This window comes from Callithrix jacchus, chromosome 8 (genome assembly GCF_049354715.1).
Source record: "Callithrix jacchus isolate 240 chromosome 8, calJac240_pri, whole genome shotgun sequence".
Lineage (NCBI taxonomy): Eukaryota > Metazoa > Chordata > Mammalia > Primates > Cebidae > Callithrix > Callithrix jacchus.
The window spans coordinates 135,195,765-135,215,104 of NC_133509.1; the positions used below are offsets into that span (position 1 = coordinate 135,195,765).

The following is a 19,340-nucleotide window of genomic DNA, read 5'->3' on the forward strand; positions in this document are numbered from 1 at the left end:
GTTGAATGAAGCCCTTTCCTCCAGCACATGCAAAGGCAGCCGCACCACTTACAAAACAAAGAACACTTTATTCCCTTGATGGTTTCTGTAGAGTGATGCCAGGCTGTGCAAAGCCCAGTGTTGTCCTCGTTCAGCACATTCCCCAGGATGCCTGGAATGGCCCTCTTCTGCCCTAGACCCCAACTAGCCACCCCACTAGCAGGCCCTGCACCTTCACAGGGACAGAGCCTTGGCACTGGGAATGCCTCAGAGGTACCATGTGCTGGGGGCAGAGAAACTGACCTTTGGCTATGGCCAGAGGTGTTCTAGCCCTAGTGAGGGACGTCTCATAGTGCTCTCTGCTGAGCCCTCTGCACACTTTGGCGGATCCTGGCTGGCAGTGGTGGGTGGGCCAGAGACTCAGGTGTCCATCAGCTGGCCATGTCCCCATTTTACAGATGGACAACGCAAGGCTGCAAAGGTGAAAGGATTTCTCCTTGCCACAGCTGCATCACACTTGAACTGTCAAGACCTCCGCCCACTGGCCTGTCTGCTCCCCACCCTAGTCCTGTGGGCTGATATGGTGCCTCCAGCGGACACCATGGCTTCCTGGAGGGTGGAGGGTCCCCAGTTCACCCTCTGGAGTGGCAGCCACCAGGTACCCCTAGCAGTGTCATGTGGAGAAGCTGGGGTACGCAGAGGATCTAGTTCCTCAGCACCAGGAGGCACACTAAGGTGTCCTCTATCCCTAACCTTTAAAGACCAGAGGGGTGGCCAACAAGCCTCGTAGGTGGAGGATGTGTGGAGTTAACCCGTCCCTGGGCCGCCCATTGGTGGGTCGTCAGAGACCCCCCAGGCACCAGCATGTAGGGCAGAAGCACAATGGCATGGCCGGGACCCGGGAAGGAGCTGGAGTGTCTGCCTGGGTTTCCAGGGTCATGGTGCGGGGCACAGCATGGCCTCAGCCAGGCCGGGTCCAGCTGCCGCTTGGAATAGTCTCTGACCTTGGTGACTTTACAATGTGGATATGAGGATCCCTATTTCATAGGTGAGAATACTGAGGCCAGCGGAGTGAAGTTCTCAGCCAAAGTCACCCAGCTGATAAGCAACATTCAACCCAGGTCTGACAGAGTCCACAGCCCACAGCATCCCAGCCCCAACATGGCAGTCGGCTCAGGGGCCAGTTTACGTCTCGAGTTTCCGAGAAGGGCCCCGGGGAAGGAGGCAGGGGGCGAGCCTCACAGGCTGGAGGGCTGTGCCAGGGCGGCTCCCGCAGGGGCAGCGGGTACAGCCTCGCCCTCGGGCCTGGCCTCCTCACCACGCGCATAGGTGAGCACCACAGTGACAGTGGCAAAAGTGGCGGCGTTGACGGGGAAAGCGCGCAGCAGCGTGGACGCCAGTCCCCGCGTGAAGACGCGCCAGCCCTCGGCGCGGTAGCTCTGGCGCACGCAGTCCAGGATGCCGCGGTAGCGCGGGGCGCCCCGCAGCCCGTCCGCCTGCAGCCGCGATTTGACCACGTCCACGGGGTAGGTAGAGAGCCAGGACACGATGCCCGACGTGCCACCCGCCAGCAGCAGCTTGGGCACCAGCAGGCGGTCGCCCGGCTCGCAGCCCAGTGCCCGCGTGAGCACGTCGTAGGTGAGGAAGTAGACGCCGAAGCTGGGCGTTTCGCGCAGCAGCGTGGACACCATGCCCCGGTTGACGCCGCGCAGCCCCTCGTTTCCGTAGATCTGCGCCAGGCAGTCCAGCGAGCCCTTGTAGGCGCGCCCCGGGCCCGTGTCCTGCAGCTGCAGCCGCGTCTTGGCCAGCTCCATGGGGCAGCAGATGACGCACTGAATGGCGCCTGCCGCAGCGCCCGCCAGGAACTGGTTCACCGGCGAGTCATGGCCCAGTGCCCGGAGGGTGTTGCCCTGCACCCCGAACACCAGCGCGTTGATGAAGGTGAGCCCCATGAGCGGCGAGCCCAGGCCCTTGTACAGGCCCAGCACCTGCGGGGACAGAGACGCTCTCAGGGCCGGCTAGGCGCACCGCCCAGGCCCTGCACACGGAGGGGTGGGGGCATGGCAGCCCCAGCCCACCCCACAGGCTCAGAGGGACCAAGCAGAATTTTGCGAGAACCTAAGTCCTGACTGGCCTCGCGGCCGTCCTGACATTCTCCTTCCCAGCTCCCTGGCCTGGGGCAGTGGCAGCCCGAGGCTGGCTCCCCATCCTGCGCCTCCGGAGCCCCAGCAGCCCAGGCTACTCACGCTCTCTTGCTTGATGATGGACTTAAAGCAGTGTAGGGTCCCGCGGTACTGAGGCTTGTCCACACTCTGGACCTGAAGCCGCACCTGGAAGGAGAGGGCCCAGTGAGAGGCGGACAGGTGGAGCCAGAGCACCCAGCTCCCCGCTCCAACACTCAGGCTGCCTGGGAGGGTCTCCCAAGGAGGTGGGGCACTCAGCCGCAGTCTGAGGCTTTTGTAATTCCAGGGTGGGGCAGGCCAGGCGTCCATACCTCCTCAGGGTGGGGTGCCAGTGGCAAACAGCTACAGGGACAGGCTGCTGGAGACAGGGTAGGGGTCCCCAAGATCTCAGACCAGTTGAGGTTGAGCCTCTTGTCTACACTGTGGCTGCACAGTGCACTGTCAGTGGGGCATGAACAACCTCCTGAGACCAGCCCATTCTCTGGGTGATGCCTGCCATACTGCTGAGTGAGCGGCCCATGTCCCAGACCATGCCTGAAGGGCCCCTGGCCTAATGTCCCATCAGGGACTGGCTTCAAGGCAATAGGTGCTAAAGTGATGAGCCTGGCCAGGCGCTGTGGTTCACGCCTGTATTCCCAGCACTTTGGGAGGCCGAGGCGGGTGGATCACTTGAGGTCAGGAGTTTGAGACCAGCCTTCCCAATATGTTGAAACCATGTCTCTAAAAATTAGCTGGGCATGGTGGCACACACCTGTAATCCCAGCTACTCCAGAGGCTGAGGTGGGAATTACTTGAACCCAGGAGGCAGAGGATACAGTGAGAGCACGCCACTGCCTCCAGCCTGGGCAAGAAAGCGACACTTCACCTCAATAAATTAATTAAAATAAAATGCAAGCAATGAGGCTTGGCTCCAGAAACTCCTGCCTGGCCTCTGCCAGTAGCCTCTCGTGAGAAGAACAGTTATGAGTTAACAGGGTGGCAGCAAGAGAACAGGCAGCAACCCCCTTGGGGACCCACGTCAGCAGCTCTGGGGCCTGGGACGTTGGTCAGGCCCTGCCGCCCTCGAGCTAGTGGCCCAGAACCTCTTCCATGTCAAAGCGCCCTTTGTTGCCTATGAGCTTATCTCTGCTCCACAGCAGGCTCAGAGTCGTTGGGAGGGGTGGGAGGAAACTAGGTCAAGTCACATTCTCAGGGTCTGGTTTCCTAGGTCTGACTGAAAAATGACCATCCTCACAGCCAGGGCCACAGAGCAAAGTGCCTTTGGCACTAGGCAGTATGGGACAGGGGAGGGCTTCACATTCATTATCTCTGGGCATTGGAACAACTGTCCCCATTTCCAAGATGGGAAGACTGAGGCTCAGAGAGGTTTTATAACTTGGCCAAAGCTGTCGTCTCCAGGGACAGGAGCGGCTGTGTTGGTCGGGGTGAGGGTGGGACGGGGGTGCTGGCAAAGCAGAGCCCTCACTGGGGAACAGCCAGGCCTTAGCTGGATTTTGCAACCTTTTCCAATTCTCTCCACCAGAATAGGTGGGTCCTCTATTGGTGAATGCACTTACGAAAAACGTTTTGTTAGGAAACAAGCCCCAACTCGGTACCCCCAGGACCTCAGCAGCTGGAAGCCAATGCTTTGAGAAACTGGGCAACTGGTGCCCACTGTAGCGATTCGCTGAAGCGCCCTCCCACCCCGGAGGCCCAGCTCTCAGCCAGCACCTTGATGTGAGCTTTGCTGCTTTCCCTTCAGTGATCTAGGGTCTCTAGGGGGGTCTTTCTTCTTCCTACAGCCCCAACACTGGCACTAAGAGGACTGTGTGAGTAGAACTTACATGGCATGGAGCTGTCCCTTCCCAGGCCTGATATTCAGTGCCACCTGCGGAGTGTTGGGAAGCCTCCGCAGGCCACAGACATGGGTGAATGCCCGAGTCTAGCCCGCTGGGGAACATCACGCTTAGGTCAGCTCAGCTGCTCCCACCACTATGGGCAGAGGCCTGACCCCTCAGTCTGTGACGAGCTCTCGCTCTCTGGGAGATGTCCCAGGTCTTATAATCTACAGCTGAGGCTCTGAAAGTCTGGGGTGACAGGCTCTCCTTTGAGGACTGATGGGAACGGGCCCACCCCTGGGAAACTAGTCATTTGTACTCAAGCTCAGGAAGCTCCCAGCTCCCCGTAGGTCCCACGTGAGGACCCCCAGTCCAGAGGGGGCTGATTTTTTTTAACCAGCCTGGGCCTCCACCCCAGGACCTGTGCTGGGCCCAAGCTTGCCTCATACCCTCCCTGTCCCCTGCCACGGAGGGAACTGTGGGGTTGGGGAGATGGGCATGACAGGGTGGGGTCCAGGGTGGGGTCTGGTTCACCTGGTCTGTACTTACTAGCGCTCTCCAGGGTGAGGCTTACGCCCATCTACAACAAAGTTACACTTTTGCTATGGATGGAGACAGCCCCTAGCTCAGAAAGTAAAGGCAGTTAAAGCAACACAAAATTTCAACATCACATCTAGGCGCGGGGCCCCCACAGCCAGCCCCCACCCTTCTTCCCCGTCCCCTGCCCAGGGATGGCCGGTCACCCCCTCATCACAGGTCAAGATGACTGCTCCCTGATGAAAGTGACTGCTCCCTGATTCTTGTTGTGTTCAAGGAAGCAGAACAGAAAACTCCCCTCGTGCAGAATCACGTGTGAGGGCCGTGCACTTCAGCACGGTGGCTGTATTTCTGCGTGCTATGGAGAACCAAATTTTGGATTCTTTCAGTCCCAAGGGCCTGGGAGAATAAACTGTGACTGTCCCAGCCATGAGATGGTCTGCGGCATGTGACAGCACGGACTGACATGGACTCGGGTGTCCCGTGACGATTCTGGGGTACAGCTGCAATTATATTAAGTTCAAACCAGGCAAAAGGGTCCCAGGGTGTTGGAAGTCAGGACAGTGGGCCAGGCCTGTTATCCCAGCACTTTGGGAGGCCAAGGCAGGAGGACAGTTGAGTCCAGGAGTTTGAGACCAGCTGGGCAACATAACAAGACCCATCTCTACTAAAAACTTAAAAAAAAAAATTAGCTAGGTATGGTGGTGTGTGCCTGTCATTTCAGCTACTTGAGAGGCTGCGGTGGGAGGATGGCTTGAGCCTGGGAAATTGAGGCTGCAGTGGGCTATGACTGTACCACTGCGTTTCTCCTGGGGTGACAGAGCAAGACCCTGTCTTAAAAAAAAGGAGGAAGGCCGGGCGCGGTGGCTCAAGCCTGTAATCCCAGCACTTTGGGAGGCCGAGGCGGGTGGATCACGAGGTCAAGAAATCGAGACCATCCTGGTCAACATGGTGAAACCCCGTCTCTACTAAAAATACAAAAAATTAGCTGGGCACGGTGGCGCGTGCCTGTAATCCTAGCTACTCAGGAGGCTGAGGCAGGAGAATTGCCTGAACCCAGGAGGCGGAGGTTGTGGTGAGCTGAGATTGCGCCATTGCACTCCAGTCTGGGTAACAAGAGCGAAACTCCGTCTCTTAAAAAAAAAAAAAAAAAAAGGAGGAAGTTAGGCCAGTGGAAGCCTTGGAAGAAGGGGAGCGAGGAGTTGATAGGAGCAGGAGCAGGCACTTCGAGAGGGCTGGCCATGTTCTGTCTCTCCTGGGTGGCGGCTCCCCATGCGTGTGCTTTGCGATGACTCGTACACCTGGACTGTGTGCACGTTCTACATGTGCTGAACCTCAACTCAAAACAAACAACAACCAGGTGTGGTGGCATGTGCCTGTGATCCCAGCTACTGGGGGGTTGATTCTCCTGCAGGGACTGAGGCAGGAGAATCACTTGAACCCAGGAGGAAGAAGTTGCAGTGACCCAAGGTCGTGCCACTACACTCCAGCCTGAGTGACAAAGTCAGACTCTGTCTCAAAGGAAAAAAAAAAGTTCAGACCAGGAACAGTGGCTCACACCTGTAATCCCAGCACTTTGGAAGGCAGAGGTGGGTGGATCACAAGATCAGGAGATCAAGACCATCCTGGCCAACACAGTGAAATCCCATCTTTACTAAAAATACAAAAATTGGCCGGGCGTGGCAGCCCACGTCTGTAGTCCCACTACTCAGGAGGCTGAGGCAGAACTGCTTGAACCTGGGAGGCAGAGCTTTCAGTGGGCCGAGTTCACACTACTGCACTCCAGCCTGGGCGAGAGAGCAAGGCTCCATCTCAAAAAAGAAAGTTCAGCCTTTTTTTTTTTTTTAACGAATGAGAGGTTCCTATGTCGCCCAGGCTGGCCTCGAACGCGCAGCCTCGCCTCCTCAAGCACCAGGACAACTGGCCTGAGCCACGGCTGCTCCCAAAGTTCACCTTTTTAAGGTAGGTACATCCAAATGTGATGCTGGAACAACACAGTGGCCAAAAAAAAAAAAAAGGTCACAAATAGATTTTCTAAAGATGTCAGGGAAGCAGGGTCTGGGGGGTAAAAACCTCATGGGCTGGAGAAACTCCTGTCCCTGAGTAACTTCAAGGGTGCTGCTCGTGGGCTCAGTGGCTCAGGACGGAGGAGCACCAGGACAAAAGTGCTCTCTGGCCTGCCAGGGGCTGCCTGAGGGGGCCGGGCGGGAGCCAGAAGCAAGCCTGGCTGATTCATAGCTCAGAGAGCCCAGGCCTCCTTGGAGCTGGAAAGAGGAAGTGAATGTGAAGCACTTCTTGGCTGGGAGAGGCGTTCACAACGCATGACCAAGATATAAACACACTGCAACGTGGACGCTGCCCAGCTATCCTGGGCTGCTCTGGCCTGGGGGAGGCTTCACAAGTGGCCTGACTGGGCAGCGCGTGGGCACGGCTGGGGCCGGGGACAGCGTGGGCAGGCTCTGCATGGCCTCCCTCTCAGGAGGCCCGTGTAGCAAATGTGCAGTCACTGCCTGCTGAGAAAGCCTGGCCTTTCAGCTTCCTCCCCAGATTGGCCCACCGTGGATGAAGAGTTGTGCTTTTCAGAGCTGGTATTTAATCCAACATAAATTATGCTGTGGAGCACTGGCACAATGACAAAGTTTGAGCCAAAAGATACAATGACCAGCCCAAGGTCATGCAGAAAACCAGCTGGCAGAGGGGCCTGGACCTGCATGACGACCAGGGACAGAACTTTTTAAGGTCACAGCCAACACAGAAGGCCACACTGTCACTCTTGCACTGGGTGCAATCCAGCCCTATGGTAAGAAGTCACTGTCTCTGACAGTAAACGCCTGGGCTCACTGGAGAATAAAGAGACCGGACGTCTCCCACAAACCCAGCTCAGGATGCTCAGCCTGCCTTGCCATCAGCTCTGCCTTCCCTCAGTGGAAAGAGGGGCTCCGTGTAGTGCTGCCGGCAGGCGCAGGGCTGGCCTGGTGCCCACTCAGCTCGCCCTGGGGCCCAGGGAAAAGGGCAGGGAAGGGTCCCACCACTGGGCTATTTTCAGGTCACACAGCCCACACACCATTGGAGGGCAGGGGGATTTATTTGGGAATTTCCAGCTGGAGGACATGGATTTCCCTGGTTTCCCATGTGTGGGATCTGAGAGCCTGGAACCCCGGTTCATGGAGGTGTGGGGTGTTATCAGGGAACCGGCTAACAGGGCCCTTCCTCAGCCTCTGGCACGTGGGAAACCATTGCTCCGTTGCTCTGTAAGGATGAGCACCACTCCGTGAAGGCCATGTTCATGGGCGATATCGACAAGTTCTGGCTTTTTTGTATTTTCTCTCTGAACTTCTCTTTCTTTCAAGGCACTGTGTGGGGGGTTCTGCATGGGAACAATGTGGGTGTCCTTGCTCTGGGTGGGAGGAAACCTCGGCACCTCGGTCCCAGCTGGCCAAGCCCAGGATGGACTTGGCCATGAACCCAGCATGTGGTTCAGCCGCAGCCAGGAAATGCCTGGACAGACCAGAGAGGAAGGTTCAACCTGGCCTGGTGGGAAAGCAGCTGCCCACCTGGGGCTGTATACTGAAACGGGCTTCCGGCCACCCCAACCCCGCGAGTCTCTCTCCAATGTATGCACCGAGAAAAGAAGTGACGACACTCACCTTGACGGTGTCAAACGGGTGTCCCACAAGCACGCCTGCCACACCTGGAGGAGGAGAGGGAGACTTGTGACCCACATGCCTCAAACGCACTGCAGGGCAGGATGGGGTTCTGGCAGGAGCTGCTCAAGGGGAAAGGGACGGGACCAAGCACCTGCTGGGCAGCAGGTACATCCTGTGAGCCCCACAACCCTCATGCCCCATGGGGGGTATGCATGTGACATCCCAAGGCCAAGCTAGCACCTGTCCCCCTCTGCACTGGTGTCCCATCTGCGGGCTGCTGCTCTCCACAGCTGATTGGTCTGGGTAGCTGACAGCAGAAGTTGTCCTCTGGGATGCTGCACGCACTATTTCTGGGATGTCCCATTAATTCAAACACCTGGCATGGTCAGGGGGCTCCAGGGATGTTGGACTTCAGGGTCAGACCCTCCCAAATTTGAATTTTCCATCTGCCGCCCCTCAGCCTGGCGAGCTCACAAATGACTCAGTGTCTCTGGGCCTCACTCTTCTTACCTGTAAAGGTTTACCTCCATCCCCCAGGGTGGCCAGAGACTGAACACTGATGACCCCAGCTCCTGATGCACTGGCTGACACCTCCATTGCCTTCCCTGAGTGGGAGCCACCTCGAGCCCAGGGAGACAGCTTGTGACTTTGCAGTCGTGCTTGATCATTATTTCAGGTCCTGCTAAAAGTCCCGCCCTTCTTGAAGGACAAAGGTGCGGGGCTTGGTGGCTCATGCCTGTAATCCCAGCACTTTGGGAGGCTGAGGTAGGCAGATCACCTGAGGTCACGAGCTCAAGACCAGCCTGACCAACATGGAGAAACCCCGTGTCTACTAAACAAAAATACAGAATTAACTGGGCATGGTGGCACATGCCCGTAATCCCAGTTACTCGGGAGGCTGCAGTGAGCCGAGATTGCACCATTGCACTCCAGACTGGACAAGAGCAAAAACTCAGTCAAAAACAAAAGGAAGAAGAACAAAGGTTCACCCCTCCGAAACGGCTCACAAACACTCCTGAGTCCCATATGCTGTGCAGGAGGTGACCATCTCCGAGTCTTCCCACCACTGTGAGTGAGGCAGCCTCATTACCATTTCACAGGAGGAGAAACAGTCTCAGTGAGGTCAGGCAACCGACTCACTCCCATGCTCCTCTCCCTGGAGTTTCATGTGGACATGTTAAAGCTCTTCTTTTGCTGCCAGTAGTGTTTATGGATAATTAAAACAGCTCACATCTGTTGAGTAACAAGCTAACATTTCCACTCTTCCACTTAACGCCTGTGGAATTTGCTACGCATCTCCACAAATTGAACTTTTTCTCTTCAACCAATGTCCTCCTTCATCCTTTAAGACTTTGGACCTGCCCATGTTTCATACTTTGGAGCACCACCATGAGTGGTGGCTCATGTCTATAATCCCAGGACCTTGGAAGGCTGAGGCAGGCGGAACACTTGAGGTCAGGAGTTCAAGATAAGCCTGGCCAACATGGTGAAACCCCGTCTCTACTAAAAATACAAAAATTAGCTGGGTGTGGTGGTGCCCACCTGCAGTCCCAGCTACTCGGGAAGCTGAGGCAAGAGAATCACTTGAACCCGTGAGGTGGAGGCTGCAGTGAGCTGAGATCGTGCCATTGCACTCCAGTCAGGCAACAGAGCGAGACTCCGTCTCAAAAAAAAAAAAAAAAAAAAACACAGGGTAAGCACCACCTCTCCCATGACTCTCTCTGCCTCCTTCTGCCCCACCCACCCCAGTAAGAGCTACCCCAAGAAGGCTCTTCTTCCACTGCCACCTTCCACTGACATTTTCTTCTTTTTTTTGAGACAGAGTCTCACTCCATCACCAGGACCCCAGGCTGTTGTGGTGCAATGGCGCGACCTCGGCTCACCGCAACCTCCGCCTCCTGGGTTCAAGCAATTCTCCTGCCTCAGCCTCCTGAGTAGCTGGGACTACAGGCGCATGCCACCACTCCCAGCTAATTTTTTTTTGTATTTTTAGTAGAGATGGGGTTTCACCATGTTGGCCAGCATGGTCTCGATCTCTTCACCTCGTGATCTGCCTGCCTTGGCCTCCCAAAGTGCTGGGATTACAGGTGTGAGCCACTGTGTCCGGCCTCCACTGACATTTTCCTAGAAACTGTGACTCAATTCACGACGATTCCCTCTCCTTCTGTGTTGGGGTCTCTGATCAACTGCCATTTCATTACAGCCTTTCTTTTTTCCTTTGGGACAGAGTCTTACTCTGTCACCCAGGCTGGAATGCAATGGTGTGATCTCAGTTCACTGAAACTTCCGCCTCCTGGGTTCAAGCAATTCTTGTGTTTCAGTCTCCCGAAAAGCTGGAAATACAGGCTCCTGCCACCTTGCCCGGCTAATTTTTCTATCTTTAGTAGAGGCTGGGTTTTTGCCATGTTAGCTAGGTTGGTCTCAAACTCCTGACCTCATTTGGCGGGCCCCCCAAAATGCTGGGATTACAGGCGTGAGCCACCTCGCTCAGCCCAAAATGTATTTCTTAATCTGGCCAGGGAACAGTATGAACTCTCTGGTTAAGAATTCTGGGCCCAGGCCAGCCTCAGTCCTCTGGCTTTCAGTGCTGCAGATGAGAAATCTGCTGCCAATGTGTTGGTTTTTTTTCTTCTCTCCTTTGTCAATATTTATTCTGTTGTGAAGCTTCTGAGATGTTATCTGTGGATTTCCAGAATGTCACCAGGAGATGCCAAGGGTGTGTCTTTTTCTTTAAGGTAACCCTGCCTGGGGCTCTGCCAACCCTTTCACTGTGCAGATTCACGGCCTCTTCTGATCAGGGAAAATTCCCACTTTTATTCATCATATTTACCACTTCCAGACCTGCTCCCTCTTCTCCTTCTGGAGCCTCTAACATTCACAGGTGGATGAAGAAGCATCCCCCAAGCCTATCTTTACTTTGATGATTTCCATTTGGGTTTCTGGTTTTCTGGGAGCCATTTGTATCCTGAAAACAGGAAAGTCAATCCTCTTTTCCACTTCAGTTTTTTTTTCAATTTTTCAATTTTTATTATTATTTTTTTTAGAGACAGGGCTTTGCCACGTTGGCCAGGATGGTCTTGATCTCTTGACCTTGTGATCTGCCCACCTTGGCCTCCCAAAGTGCTGGGATTACAGGCGTGAGCCACCGAGCCCAGCTTTGTAAATGTTCTAAACTTCAAAATCCTAGTTGTAGAATCTCTTTTCTTACTTAGGCAGTATCTGGATTTCCTGCGTTTTAGGAACCAAACACTTGCCCAGGATATGCTGCTGGACTTTACCTCTGCCTCTGGCAGGGGGCCCCGGGAGCCCCCTCCATGTCCTCTGCAGCCAGGTCCGGCTGTGGGGTCCCCTTCCTGTGGGTTCATGGTCATGCCTCTGGCCCCAGACCTGCCCAGGTGCCAGCAACAGCAAGAGAGCAAGGGAGAGAGAGAACAGAAAGACGCTTGTCCCATGGAGACCCCAGTCAGGACCCCCAGGCAGGCATCGATTCCCACTTTCTCTCCTGGCTTGTTTCAGCACCATTCAGTGAGGGGCTTGGTCTCCTTCACCCAGAAGAATCCATCCTCAGGAACGGCGAGGGCCTCAACATCTCTCTGAGTGCACGGGGAGGCCCCCAGTCACACCAGCAGAAGCGGAACCCTGTCTCTCAACTCCAAAGCCACTGCCTATGGTCATCCCTAAGCTGGTCTCCAGGGGCAGTCCCCACCCAGTGGTCTTCCAGGGCTGGGAGGGGTGGGGAGGAATCACCATCCTGTGGATGGCTGGCAGCAGAGGTGGTGGGAAGAGGCACCCTCCCCTCTTGGGGTCTCCCTCTCCTTGAAGGTTCTCCCACCCCTAGCTGAGCTTTTCTGTGCTGGCTCCTGTCCACGCCGCCCCCCCATCCAGAACCCAGTGTCTATGTGGTCTCAAGATTTGGGACCGACCCCCCCCCCCCAGTAAGGGAGAGGAAGGAGGCGTTCCAAACCTTCCACCATGCAAGGCCTCAAGGAAGCTGTCAGTCAAGATGCTGGCCCCGCCTCCCTGTAAAGTTAAAACAGGTGACCCACACTAGGCAAATAGTAGGGGGTAGACAGTCCCCCTCTCCAGCCACCAAGAAGAAGCATTGCTATCATCTATCCTGAGCCTGTAGGTTGGGGAGAGCCTAAGAAGGAGCCAGGCAAGGACCACTGGGGTGCAGGTCCCAAAATGGGGTACCTCTGGGCAGGCTGTCAGTGTGACTCTGGCTGTGCCAGGGACCTGGAGCCTGGGACACAGTCAGTTAGTTCACTGTCCTGAGGCCCCACCCCAGCGCCCTGGAGGAAGGAGGAGAAGAGAGGATTACAGACCCGCCCTTGTGGGTCAGAGGAGAATGTGGTGTGACTTTCTCTAGTCCCTCCACCTCTCTGGGCCTAGATTTCTCAGATGAGACCAGGAGGAAGCCCCCAAGTGACTTCTGTCCTTGTCCCCTGGGAGGCTCAGGCTTAGGCTTGCAGAGCCTTAACTAGGTGGGCACTGTGTGCCTGGGGGTTTTACCCACAGAACAGGGCCTGGGCAGGGGGTGGGGGGTGGCTGTGCCCCGGTGCTATAGCACCGGACAGTGCCAGTCCTTGGCCTCACCCACAAATCTAGGGCAGGGGGCATGGATCTGATCTCTCCCACGTGGGCCCATGAGGATGGGCAGCGAAGGACATTCCAGGCAAGGAGGCCTGCACAGCGGGAGTGCAGAGGAGTGACTGCATAGGTGTGCCCGTAGGCACCTCAGGCCTGGCCTTAGTGGGAGTGTTCCTACCCCAAACCCCGGTGTTCCCAGGACAGCAGCACGGGCTGCAGCGCAACTGCAGAAAGAACCCTGCCCCTCCGGGAAAGAATCTACACTCCCCAAGGACCGGAAGGTGTTGGCCTGGGAACAGCCCCTCACCCCACCCGCAGGAGCTGGAAGTGGTTGGGGAGCAAGGGTGGAACAGACAGCAAGATAGGAGTCGGGAGGGGAAGGTGAGAATGGAATTCGCAGAGGACACGCCCCCTCTGCCTCTAGGGCACCCAGCGCTAGGGAGAAACCCCCCAGCGATTGGCAGCAAACTCCAGGCTTTCTCCCCAGCAGCTTCTGACTGGGTGACCGGCCGGGGAGTTCTAACTCCCGTCACCGCACACCACTTCCCCAACACGTCTCTCGCCCGGGAAGAAGCAGGCTCCAACGCCACAGGTTTAAATACTTAAGGCCACCGCTGGCCACTCTGGCTGTCAGCGCTGGATTCGAGCCAAATCCAAGCAGGTGAAGCGCGGAGAACAAGGGCAGGTGCTGGGGAGAAAGGCGGAACCAGACGAGGATAACGGGCCAGCCCTCTCTGCAACTCCCCCCGCCAACCACCCACCGATAGCTCACCTAGCCTCCCCAGGAATCCCTGGTGAATAAATTAACCCTCAAGGTAAAAGCAAAGAAGCCAGAGGCCCAACAGGGAAGTGCCTTGCCCGACGCCCACAGTCGGGGCAGGGCAGAGCCCGGGCTGCACGCCCGCCCGGGACCTCCCGGGGACATCGGCTTGGGGAGAAACCCCAGGGCCGCGGCCGGGCCTCGGAGAAGGTGCCCCACACCGGCTCGTCCCGCCCACCCACCACCCGCCTCCGGCCCCCAGCAGCTCACAAAACCGCGTAGGAAGGGGCGGCGTTCCAAGGTGTGACTCGGCACCTAGGGTCTGGCCAGAGCGGTTCGGTGCCCTCCAAGGCCAGCCGGGTAGGGGTCGCCCCGTAGCCACACCCAGCTAGACGGCTGTGCGGAACCGGGTGGAGTCAGCCCCAAAATTTACGGCGGGGGGAGGAGACCTGCTCCCGGGGCGCGCCGGATGGGGATGGGGGAAGGGAGGGAGACAAGTCCAGGACTGCGGTGCCGGGGGGGCAGCGGGACATCCTCCCGGCAGTCGTAGCCTCCGCCCGGCCACGGTGCTACCCCGGCGCCCCAGACCTCCCTTCCGAGCGTGCCCGGAGGAGTTCAAGACACCTGCCCCCGCGGACAGCCGGGGCCTGAAGTCAGTTTACGCCCAGGAGAGCCGCCCGAGGCAAGAGCACTGCTGTCCCCATTCACAGACGCGGCGACCCCCGCCAGCGGAAGCCGCGAGGCCCGGGCGTGCAGGTGGGCCGGCCTCCCTCCCCGGACGCCTCGCCCCGGCCCGGCCCGCCGCCTCCTTACCCCCCGCGCATCCAGCCAGGAAGTCCAGCGCCATGGCCGGGTCCCCGGCGAGGCCGCCCTTCTCCTTGTCTTCCTCCTACGGCCCCTCTCCTGGCTGGGCGCCGTCGGGGTCCCCGAGCTCGCGGAGACGGGGCTGGGCCTGGCCGCCCGTCCTGGGGCGCGGAGCCCGGGCAGGCAGGGGCGCGGTCGGGGACGGCGGCGGCGGCGGCGGGGCCCGGCTGGTCCCTCGGCGGCGGCTGCGGGCTGGCTGGATCCCCTCGGGCCCGCGGTCCCTCACCTCGGGCCCCGCGCCCCGCCCCTCGTGCTCGCAGGCGGGGCCCGGGCCGGGCGCTGAGCGAGGCCAATGGGCGGGCGCGGCGCGGACAACACCCGGGGCCCTGAGCTCCGCCGCCGCGCCTCATTGGCCGGGCGTGCGCGGGCGGGCGGGGCGCGGGGGACGTGGCGGGCGCGCGGGCCGGGCGCCGAGGCCCGGCAGACAAAGAGCGCGCGGGGTGCGTCCGCCCCGCGGCTGGGGACCCCTCCCGAAGTGCGCCGGGCGGCGCTGGCCCGGACAGGCCCTGGGTTCGAAGTCCAGCGCCGCCGCGGAACCTCAGCGCCCTCGCCTGTGCCGTACGGACCCTGCCGCGATAACGGCCTTGGAGCGCCGCTAGTTGTGAAACTCCGCGGGCTGGAATCGCCGCTGGGGAGCCTCTGCCCGTCCCGCCTGCGCGCCCGTGGCGGCGGTGGCCTCCTGGCCGAACCCGCCGGATTGTGAGGGTCGGACGCACTCGGGCGCTTCCGTGGGGCCTGAGGCTGGGATTTGGGTGGAGAGGAGAGAACTTTAAAAGGGAAAGGGGTCATGGGGCAAAGGGCGCAGCCAGGCCTTCGGGAAACAGCACTTTCCCTTGGACTGCGGGTCGCGGGAGCCACGGAAGGCTGTGGAGGGAGGGACGTGGACAGGCTGCGGAGTGGAGCCAGGGCAGATCGCAGCGCGTCCGTCAGCGGTGGCGGGACGGGGCGAGACCGGAGGGGCCGTGCTCAGACGCTGAAGTCGGAGGGCGCTTGGCTCTGGGTCATCAGGGTACCCCTGGGCTGCGGAGATGAGTTAGAGCCGAGTCTGACTCGGCCCCCCAAGGAGTCCCTGACATTCGCAGTGGCAAGGGACTACCGTGGTCCTTGTGGAGGGTCTCCGTCGGTGACTTCCCACCAGCTCTTCCCCAGCGCCTCGGGAGGTCCAGACGGTCGGTTTGGAGCCTGGGAGCAGACGGGTCAGGCACTTTCTCTTCACTGTGGGAGTCAGATCGCACAGCCTTAGGGCCCAGCTTCCTTCTTCAGGGCCTGCAGGCAAGGCCACACTCTGTGCCACGTTTCCAGGCTTAGAATCACATGGTTCTTTTATTTGAATTCCAGTGGGTGCTGTACCTGCTGGAGGGGCAGATCGTAAGGTTCTGTGTATTTGGTACTACGACACTCAGGTAGGTGTTGCCTGTAGTGCAGCCTGATGCTAGGGGCGGGGGTCCCCAACGGACGTGCAGGTGGAACGGCAGCCCTTCCCAGACGCCTCTCCCCGGCCCTGCCCACAGCTTCCTTCCCCACCCCACTCCCTGCGCGCATCCAGCCAGGAAGTCCAGCACTATAGCCCAGTCCCAGTGAGGCCGCCCTTTGTCCTCGTCCTCCTCCTGAGGCCTTTCTCCTGCCTGGGTGCCGTCGGGATCCCGAGCTCGGGGTGCCCGGGCTGGGCCTGGCTGCCCTTCCTGGCATGGAGTCTTAACTAGAATGTTGGTTAGGAAGAGACCCAAACCCTAGGTCTGCTGACTCCTAGTCCAGGGCTCGTGATAGCTGGTGTGCCCTGAATGAGGAGTCTGGAGGCCTGTGTTTGAATATCGCCACCCTCTCTCACCCACCCGGGTGCCTCAGGGAGGCAGGTGTGTGCATGGGGGGAGAGTGGCCCATGAGCCAGAAAAGCAGTAGTAGCATGGGGGACCCCAAGAGAAGCCCAGACCAAATGGGCAGGAACTGGTTGAGGGGCTACGTAGTGAAACGAGTCTCTACTAAAAAATACAAAAGTTAGCCAGGCGTGGTGGTAGACACCTGTAATTCCAGCCACTTGGGAGGCTGAGGCAGGAGAATCACTTGAACCCTGCAGACTGGTGATTACACTGGATGACCTACGTCTAGTCACTTACCTTAGGAGCAGGGTGTCCTTGGGATGCTGGAGGGTTCACAAGGTAAACACAAATCCCTGAACATCCATTCCTGGTTGAGGAGGTTTGGGAGGAAAATCAAGTACCTTAACAGCATGCAGTGTTGGGCACGGTGGCTCATGTCTGTGATCACAACACTTTAGGAGGCTGAGGCCGGCAGATCACCTGACATCAGGAGTTTGAGACCAGCCTGGCCAACGTGGTGAAACCCAGTCTCTACTAAAAAATATAAAAATTAGCCAGGCATGGTGGGCACCTGTAGTCCCAGCTACTTGGGAGGCTAAGGCAGGAGATTTGCTTGAACGCAGGAGACGGAGGTTGCAGTGAGCTGGCACGATGCTACTGTACTCCAGCCTGGGCGACAGAGTGAGACTGTCTCAAAAAAACCAAAACAACAAAAACCCAACAACTGTTGAGAAATGTTAAGTTTATGAATATTGATAAATGCTGAGTGTGTGATAGAATATATTGTTTGCTAGGAATAACCATGGCAAGAAAAACCTAGCCGCCCACCCACTCAAGTAGAAAACTACTTGGGGCATTCCAAGTGGCAGGACAAGGTATCAATATCATACACGAGTTAAAACAATGCTTTAAGATATCTGACCCTGACCCCGTGGCTCCCTCGTGGAGAATGCTTGTTAGTTTGTCTGTCATCAGTGGTAAGCGGGCACCAGCTGCCTACTTGGCATATTCTGTGTTATGAGAAAACACCGAACATCTGTTCGTTAATGATCACCTGTTAAGAGAGAATAACTGCGTGAGTCAGAATCTACTCCAGCCCCTTCAGCCTGGAATGCTGTCAGCCCTGAGGCTCTCAGCTCAGAAGGCTGCTGGACCCCCAGATAGACCCACTTACTTTTCTGTCTGGGTGTCTGCTTCTTGGTTCCGTCAGTGCTGCCTGGGTGGGGGGTCTTTACAGCTGAGCTGGCTCTCGGTAAACAACAAAAAACAGCATGTGGCAATCGTGAGAAAATTATGGAAGCCGATAGGGAGACAAGCATGACCTGTTTTGCTTTGTTGTTGAGCAAATGCACATGCCTTTAAAATTATCCTGGGGTCAGGTTGCAGCGACCTCTGAGTCCCGGTTGAGCTTCAGAAACCTTGAGGCTGGGCTCAGTGGCTTATCCTGTAATCTCAGCACTCTGGGAGGCTGAGGCAGGAGGATCGCTTGGAAGCCAGGAGTTTGAGACCAGCCTAGCCAACATAGCAAGTCCCCACCTCTTAAAAAAAAAAAAAAAGGCCGGACGCGGTGGCTCATGCCTATAATCCCAGCACTTTGGGAGGCCGAGGTGGGTGGATCACGAGGTCAAGAGATCGAGACCATCCTGGTCAACATGGTGAAACCCCGTCTCTACTAAAAATACAAAAAATTAGCTGGACACGGTGGCGCATGCCTGTAGTCCCAGCTACTCAGGAGGCTGAGGCAGGAGAATTGTCTGAACCCAGGAGGCGGAGGTTGCGGTGAGCCGAGATTGTGCCATTGCACTCCAGCCTGGGTAACAAGAGTGAAACTCTGTCTCAAAAAAAAAAAAAAAAAAAAAAAATAGCAGGATGTGGTGGCCTGCAGGCCTGTAAGTCCTAGCTACTCAGGAGGCTAAGGCAGGAGGGTCGCTTGAGCCCAGGAGGTCAAGGCTGAGGTGAGCTATGATCACACCTGGGTGACAGAGCAAGACCCTGTCTCAAAAAGAAAAAGGAAACCTCCTTTCAGGGAGGCAGCTTTGGTGAGAGAGCTGAGGCGGGCTGCGAAGGCAGGAGTGGGATTGTGCCAGGCCTGGGAGATGAGGAATGTGGGCCCTTCGCCTGTACTTTGCAGGGAGAGCTTGGAGGGAGAGCTGGTTTGGGGGAGGGCAGGGCTCATGGTGGGGGAGGCTGTTGGATTTGGGGACAAAGGTCAGCATGTGGGGGACAGTGGAGGAATGGGCTCTGGGACAAGTCCGCCTGATCTGACCTTCCAAGGGAACCTCAGGATGTGGGTGCTGGGGGCTGCCTTTAGCTGGAAGCACCGTGAAGGCAGGTCCTGGGTCTGTCCCCTTCACCTTGGTGTGCCCAGGGCCTGCACAATTGACATTGGGTGAGGGACATCAGGGAGGGGGTGAGGACAGGAACCGGGAAGGGAGGGGGTCATGCAGGTGTGCTGCTAGGTTACTGAACTTCGAAAAGCCACATCTCCCTGAGCAATGTGCTTCTCTGCTGCCTGGGAATCATGCGCTCAGCCGGTGCACTGCCCTGTGCCCTGTGCTGGGGAAAAGACAGACACAAATCCCTGACCTCCATGACAGGGCTGGGGCGAGACCAGAAAGGAGGAGTGAAGAAGTTGGCGCCAAGTAAATATACCCATGATGCCCACATCTTTGAGCCTGCAGTATTACATCAGCAGTTGGGTTCAGTGTCTACTGTTTTATTTCATTTCCTGAGGATAAAGTTACAGCACAGAATGTACTTTTTCACACTCCCATGTTCCACAGAGCCCTGGACCTCCCTGTCCCCGAGGAGGCAGGGCTCTGTCCAGCCCTGAGGACCCCAACCTTTAAGGGACAGGGCAGGCCCAAGGCTACCACAGGAGGACTGCAAGGCTGGAGGGACTGTCACAGGGTACCAAGGGTCAAGACTTCTTACACAAGACAGATTCAGTGTGGAGAAATCAGAAACACCAGCATCTAAAAAGGAAACGCATCTTCTCTGTCCCCACCCTGGAATCTGGAGTTGAGTGACCCCTGCAGGAGCTGTTTGGGCCGGGAATGGGGAGGGTGGCTGCAGCGAAGGCTGCCAGGGGGCATGTTGAGGAGGTGGGGATGAGCACCAGCTGTGTAGACCTTCTCCCGAGTTAG

General features: G+C 57.6%; 1 protein-coding gene across 8 annotated transcripts; it reads right to left on the reverse strand.

The window, feature by feature from the left end:
* Positions 1–48: 48 nt before the first annotated feature.
* On the reverse strand, positions 49–14,601 carry SLC25A29 (solute carrier family 25 member 29). Of its 8 annotated transcripts, none has more exons than XM_035261465.3 (5): positions 14,327–14,601; positions 8,164–8,207; positions 4,529–4,600; positions 2,226–2,309; positions 49–1,967 (listed from the first exon to the last, which is right to left on the reverse strand). In XM_035261465.3, the coding sequence occupies exon 5, from the start codon at positions 1,929–1,931 to the stop codon at positions 1,218–1,220; it is 714 nt and encodes a 237-aa protein (XP_035117356.1). In that variant the 5' UTR covers positions 1,932–1,967; positions 2,226–2,309; positions 4,529–4,600; positions 8,164–8,207; positions 14,327–14,601; the 3' UTR covers positions 49–1,217. The 8 variants fall into 8 exon arrangements, with proteins under 8 accessions (XP_035117356.1, XP_078191883.1, XP_078191886.1 ...); XM_078335757.1 differs by having other exon boundaries at positions 4,529–4,604; XM_078335760.1 differs by lacking the exon at positions 14,327–14,601 and adding an exon at positions 13,784–13,931 and having other exon boundaries at positions 4,529–4,559.
* Positions 14,602–19,340: the final 4,739 nt, after the last annotated feature.